The sequence below is a fragment of the Pelecanus crispus genome, chromosome 27 (assembly GCF_030463565.1).
Source record: "Pelecanus crispus isolate bPelCri1 chromosome 27, bPelCri1.pri, whole genome shotgun sequence".
In the NCBI taxonomy this organism is placed as follows: Eukaryota; Metazoa; Chordata; class Aves; order Pelecaniformes; family Pelecanidae; genus Pelecanus; species Pelecanus crispus.
Genome location: NC_134669.1, coordinates 2,244,627 through 2,250,874, shown reverse-complemented (window position 1 = coordinate 2,250,874; position 6,248 = coordinate 2,244,627). Strand labels below are relative to the sequence as shown.

The 6,248-nt window shown below is 68.8% G+C and overlaps 1 protein-coding gene across 1 annotated transcript; it reads right to left on the bottom strand.

Annotated features, from left to right (window-relative positions):
- Positions 1 to 567: 567 nt before the first annotated feature.
- On the bottom strand, positions 568 to 4,341 carry MRPL4 (mitochondrial ribosomal protein L4). The gene is made up of 9 exons (XM_075725213.1): positions 4,252 to 4,341; positions 4,095 to 4,143; positions 3,027 to 3,198; positions 2,378 to 2,429; positions 1,514 to 1,645; positions 1,328 to 1,435; positions 1,124 to 1,233; positions 945 to 1,015; positions 568 to 830 (listed from the first exon to the last, which is right to left on the bottom strand). The coding sequence occupies exons 1-9, from the start codon at positions 4,339 to 4,341 to the stop codon at positions 685 to 687; spliced, it is 930 nt and encodes a 309-aa protein (XP_075581328.1). The 3' UTR covers positions 568 to 684.
- Between the last annotated feature and the right edge of the window lie 1,907 nt (positions 4,342 to 6,248).

Sequence of the window (6,248 nt, the reverse complement as noted above, 5' to 3'; positions counted from 1 at the left end):
TGTCCCCCCCCCAGGGCCCCAACTCACCCTTTGGCACGAGGAGGCAGAGCAAGGCCATCATGCCCCAGCTCCAGCAAGAATCCATCATCTGGCACCAGCGAGCGCGGCGCTGGCGGCAGGCAGCGAGGGAAGCATCGGCTCTTACCACATTTCCTCCCTTTCCTCTGCAACTGGCCCCCTCCTTCCCGTGCCAGAGCCCTGAACGCCAAGGGCGGGGCGGGGATGGACAAACAGCCAGACCCAGCCTTCTCCTGTCTTACCAGTGACACCGAGAAACCCTGACCACCGTCCCCGGTCAAGGCGCGGTGAGAAAAGCTCCCACTGAACACTCGGCAGCTGTGGCAAAAGGCTGGAGGCCGGCACAGGGCGGAGAGGGGGTGGCACGAAGCGCTCTGCCACGGCAGCCCCAAAAATTCCAGTTGCCCACAAACACCCAACCCACACGGCACCCCACGGCCCTGCGAGAATGAGGTGGGGGGGCTGCAAAGGGACTGCAAATATGGGGGGGGCTGCAAAGGGATGTGGGAGCAACTTGCCCCCGCCCCGAGCACAAAGAAAAGCAACAGCCAAGAGAAAACGCGGTTTAATGGCCGCGGCAGCGTGCGGCATTCCCCCAAAAACCATGTCCGAAGGGACAGGGGCCGGATCCTGCCCGGGGGGGGCCGGATCCTGCCCGGGGGGGGGCTAGGGGAAGTCGCTGTAGGGCATGGAGAAGGGATAGAGTGCCGAGTAACGGGTGTCATGCCACAACAGCTTCTTTTCCAAGAAGGTGACGGTGTCCAGCGTGAGCACCAGTGTCTCGTGCTTCAGCATGCTGTGCACGTTGAGACCTGTGGAGGCACAAGGCAGGGGGGCTTGGGGGGGTCCCCACCAGGTTTTGGGGGATCCCTGCCAGGTTTAGGGGTCCCTAGGGCCAGCAGCCATGATCGCCACGGAGCTCTCACCTAACGCCGGGATCAAGTTGATTGTTTTCAGGCCGGCTGCCGCGGTTCCGATGTTCTCTGGCATCTCATTGCTGGAAAGAAATGGGGGAAATTGGGGTGGGGAACACCCCCAAAGCCCCCCCGGCAGCGTGCAGGCAGCGCTGCCCATCCCTGGGGCTCCCCGTGCTGCCCGCACTCACACATTGACGATGAGGACGGAGCGGCCCCAGCGCCGGTACCGCGCCAGGTCCAGCAGATATTGGGGGTCCGCTGTGGGTATCTCCAGGCTGTCGATGATGTGGAGATCATCCTGCGAGGTGGGGGGGGACATCGCCAATGAAGGGGGGGGTCACCGCGTCCCCAGCCCCGCCGGGAACCCCCCCGAAACGCCAAGGACCTCGTACCTGCATCAGCTTCACCGTCAGTGCCACCTTCAGCCCCAGCACCCGCACCTTCATGGGCAGCATGTAGTAGTAGCTGGTGGGACCCCGCGGCCCATGGGCAAACGCCCCCTGCGAGGGGGCCCGGCTCAGTCACCCCCCCGAACCCAGTCGCAGCCCCCCAATCCTATTTGGGGGTCCTCTCCTGACCCACAGCCACTCACCCCCGCGCCACAGGGGCGAGCGGATGCTGCCGTGCCGGGCCCGGCCTGACCCTTTTTGCCGCCACGGCTTCCTGCCACCCCCTCGCACCTCCGCCCGCGTCTTCACCTTGGCGTAGCTCTGCAGGGGCGGAGGGGGGGACACGACACACATGGGGACAGTTGGGGGTGAGCCTCTTGTGTCCCCTTCCCTTCCCCAGACCACCTTCTCCTCCCCAAAACCTCCTTCTCCAGGCCCTCCCAAGGAGGGGACGCAGCAGTCCCCGTCTCAGCCACCTCCTCTGCGGCAAGGGCCCAGGCTGCTGCCCTGTGACCCCCCCGTCCTCCTTCTGCCCCCCAAGACCCTCCCGTGCCCCCACCCCCACACCCCTCTGCCCCCCAGACCCTCCCTTCCCTTCCCCAGATCCTCCTCAACCTCCTCTTTCCTCCTCAGACCCCCCTCTACCCCCTAGACTTGCCCTTCCCCTCCCCAGACCCCCCTCTGCCCCCCAAACCTCCCTTTCCCTTCTCCCTTGTCGTCCCCCCCCCGACCTCCCCTTCCCAGCCTCAGACCTTTTCCCTCCCGAAAACCTCCATCCCCAGACCTCCCCTTCCCCTCCCCAGGCCCCCCCTCACCCCCCTCCAACCTCCTTTCTCCCCCCTAGACCACCCCTTCCCCTCCCCAGACCACCTTCTCCTCCCCAAAACCTCCTTCTCCAGACCCCCCCAGGCCTCCCCTTCCCCTCCTCAAGCCCCCTCTCCCCAAAAGCCTCCCCCTTGTCCCCCCAGCACTCCTTCTGCCCCCCTAAATCCCCCTCTGCCCCCCCCCAAACCCCCTCCCTGCCCCGCCCCCAAAACCTCTCCCCGTACTCACGATCCTCTTGAAATTCTTCTGCCACATCGCCACCATGTGCAGGATGTCAAGCCTGTGGGGAGATGGGGGGGGCATTCAGCAAGGGGACCCCCACTCGGGGACCATGGGGTTCAGCCAGCCCCCCCAGGAGCCCCTATTTGGGGATCCCCCCCATGGGGCTCATCCAACCCCCCCCAGGAGCCCCTATTTGGGGATCCCCCCCATAGGGCTCAACCAGCCCCCCAGGAGCACCTATTTGAGGATCCCCCCCATGGGGCTCAGCCAGCCCCCCCAGGATCCCCTATTTGGGGATCCTGTGCCATGGGGCTCAGCCAGCTCCCCAGTTTGGGGTCCGCATGGGGCTCAGCCAGCCCCCAGTTTGGGGTCCGCATGGGGCTCAGCCAGTGCCCCCCCATACTGGGGGTCCCCTGTGGGGCTCGAGGCCGCCTCGCCCAGAGTAGCCCATTTTTAGGGACCCCCCCGGGGCTCACCCTGGCCCCCCTCCCCCCCAGCAGTGGCCCCCTGGCCACTCACGCCCCCCACCCACAGGGGCTACGGGTGCTGGTGAGCTGCGTTGCGGGGGTCCCATGCACAGGGGTGGGGGGTGGCAGTGTCCCCCACCCCACCAGCACGTCCCCGAGGGTTCCCCCCGTGCCCCTGCAGCCCCAACCTGGGCCTGACGGCGAAGACGTCAGGGTGGAGGTCGGTCAGGCCACGGCGCTCGTCATCGTGGTGCCGCAGCGACTCCACCCAGGCCTGCACGGGGGAGCGGTGTGGGGGGACGGGGACGCTGCAGGCCCGCAGGATGGGGGACAGCGGCAGCGGTGACAGCAGCAGCTTCTCTGGGGGACACACACACACAAGAGCAGCGGGGACCGTGGCGGCTCCACACAAAGCACGGGGAATCTCCAGCCAGGGACAAAGTGGCGACCCCGGATACCCCGAGCCCAGGGACATCTGTCCCCAGGTTGTCCCCGCATGCCCAGGGTGGCCCTGCAGCTCCGACCCCATGGCCACCCTGGTCCCTGATGTCCCCAGGGTGGTCCCAGCCCCATGGCCACCCACCCCTGGCGTCCCCACAGCTCTGACCTCGCAGAATTCTGTCCCCATTGACATGACCTTGCTCATCTCCACCCCCGCTGTCACTGAGATGTCCCCAACCCCACAGGCACCCTGGCCCCGCTGTCCCCAGGGTGTCCCCAACCCCACAAACACAATGTCCCCACCGTCCCCAACCCCACGGGCACCCTGGCCCTGCTGTCCCCACCGTCCCCGACCCCACGGGCACCCTGGCCCTGCTGTCCCCACTGTCTCCGACCCCATGGGCGCCCTGGCCCCAGGATGTCTGCACTGCCCTGACCCCACAGAAACCCGTCCCCGCTGCCCTGACCCGTGTCATCCCTGTCCCTCATGTCCCCAAATGGCCGCAGCCCCACGACACCCCAACCCTGATGTCCCTAGGGTGTCCCCAGCCCCACACACACCCTGGCCCCACTGTCCCTGGGGTGTCCCCACTGCCCTGACCCCACAGAAACCCGTCCCCGCTGTCCTGACCCGCGTCATCCCTGTCCCTCATGTCCCCGAATGGCCGCAGCCCCACAACACCCCAACCTGGATGTCCCCAGGGTGTCCCCAGCCCCACACCTCACCCCATCCCACGCTGCCCCCACCCCGGCCACCCCCGGCCCGACGTCCCCGCTGCCCGCACCCAGACCCCGCGATGTCCCCACGGACTCACCCCTGCGGGGCTCGGGGGCCGCGGGGGGCCCGGCGGGGGCGGTCGAGACCTGCGGGAGGGCGACCGTGAGGCGGGGGGGGGGCGGCGGCCTCCGACCTCCGCCCGCACCCTACGCGGCCCCGGCCCGGTCCCGGTCCCGCCCGGCCCCGGCCCTCACCCCCGCGGCCCCGGCCCGGCCCCAGGCCCAGGCCCAGGCCCTGACGACGGCGGCAGCGGCGGCAACGCGGGGCCCCCCCGCACAGATCATGGCGGGAGCGCGCGGCCCGGCCGGCGCGCTGCGATGACGTCCTCAAGGAGCGCGGCGCCACTTCCGGCGGAAGCGGAGGCGAGCGGGGAGAGGAGGAGGAGGGGAAGGGGAGGAGGAAGAGGAGGGGAAGGGGAGGAGGAAGAGGAGGGGAAGGGAAAGAGGAAGAGGAGGGGAAGGGGAGGAGGAAGAGGAGAGCGGCAGGGGAGTGGGTGGGCCCGGGCCTTCCCCGCTGCCCCCCACCCCGTTATCCCCCCGGTACAGCCCGCCCAGTGCCCCCCGCCCCATCGCCCCTCACCCCGTTATTCCCCACCGTCACCCCCACCCCGTCACTCCCCCCAGTGCTCCCCACCCCGTCACCCCCACCCCATCACCCCCCACCCTGTCCACACCCCCACCCGGTCACTCCTCAAACACACCCCCACCCTCTCACACCTCCCCCCCACCCCCCCAGTGCTCCCCACCCCGGCACTCCCCGTCCTGTCACCCCCCCACCCACCCTGTCACCCCCCCCAGTGCTCCCCACCCCATCACCCCCTGCCCAGTCACCCCCCCATCACCCCCCACCCTCTCACCCCCAGCTTGTCACCCCCCCAGTACTCCCCACCCCATCACCCCCCGAATCACCCATCACCCCCCACCCCGCCACCCCCACCCGGTCACCCCTCAATCACACCCCACCCTCTCACCCCCACAGTGCTCCCCACCCGGTCACCCCCCACCCCATCACCCCCCAATCACCCCCCACCCCATCACCCCCACCCCGTCACCCCCATCACCCCCCACCCACCCTATCACCCCCACCTTGTCACCCCCCCAGTACTCCCCACCCTGTCACCCCTCAATCACCCCCCACCCTGTCACCCCCACCCCGTCACCTCGCCCGCAGCACGTGGCCCAGCCCGGCGCCGCCATGCTGGGGACGTCCCGCCGGGCAGAGCCCCGTGGGGTGCCCAGCCATGGTGGAGCGCGGCTCAGGGCCAGGCCGCGGCTGAGCTGGTGTTGGGGTGTCGGGGGCCCCCCTGCCGGGGCCGGTGTTGGCCTCCAGCCCCGAACCCTCGCTGTCCCCGGGCAGGGCCTTGCACCAGAGCCGTGCCGGTGCTGCCGCACTCACTGCGCTGTTCTCTGGGGATATGACCAGGTTGGGGCTGGCAGCACCCACCCACCCCTCCCCAGAGAGCGGCGGTGAGTGCCGGCACCGGTGCCACTTCCCGGTGCCACTTCCCAGCACCGCTGCCCCTTCCCGGTGCCGCTTCCTGGTGCCACTTGCTGGTGCCACTTCCCAGTGCCACTTCCCAGTGCCATTTCCTGGTGCCCCTTCTGGAACTGGTGCTGCTTCCTGGTGCTGCTGGCCAGAGCCCCTTCACAGTGCCACTTGCTGGGCCGCTTCCCAGGGCCACTTCCCAGTGCCGCTTCCCGGTGCCGCTTCCTGGTGCCACTTGCCAGTGCTGCTTGCCAGTGCCACTTCCCAGTGCCCCTTCCTGGCACCAGTGCCGCTTCCCAGTGCCCCTTGCTGGTGCCACTTACCAGTACCTGTGCCCCTTCCTGGTGCCGCTTCCCAGTGCCCCTTGCCAGTGCCCCTTCCTGGCACCACTGCCCCTTCCTGGTGCCGCTTCCCGGTGCCTCTTGCCAGTGTCCCTTCACGGTGCCACTTGCTGGCACCACTTGCCAGTGCCATTTCCTGGTGCCCTTCCCAGGACCGGTACTGCTTCCCAGTGCCCCTTGCTGGTGCCGCTTGCTGGCACCACTGCCTCTTCCTGGTGCCCCTTCCTGGCACCACTGCCCCTTCCTGGTGCTGCTTCCCAGTGCCCCTTGCTTTGCCAGCACCACTGCCTCTTCCTGGTGCCCCTTCCTGGCACCACTGCCGCTTCCCAGTGCCCCTTGCTGGTGCCACTTGCCAGTACCTGTGC

Bases quoted from the DNA above. Each gene is read 5' to 3' on its own strand.
- MRPL4 (XM_075725213.1), bottom strand. From the start codon at position 4,341: ATGATCTGTGCGGGGGGGCCCCGCGTTGCCGCCGCTGCCGCCGTCGTC. The intron at 4,144-4,251 runs GTGAGGGCCGGG...GCCCTCCCGCAG, and splicing joins GCCGGGCCGGGGCCGCGGGG to GTCTCGACCGCCCCCGCCGG. The intron at 831-944 runs GTGAGAGCTCCG...GTGCCTCCACAG, and splicing joins CAACTTGATCCCGGCGTTAG to GTCTCAACGTGCACAGCATG.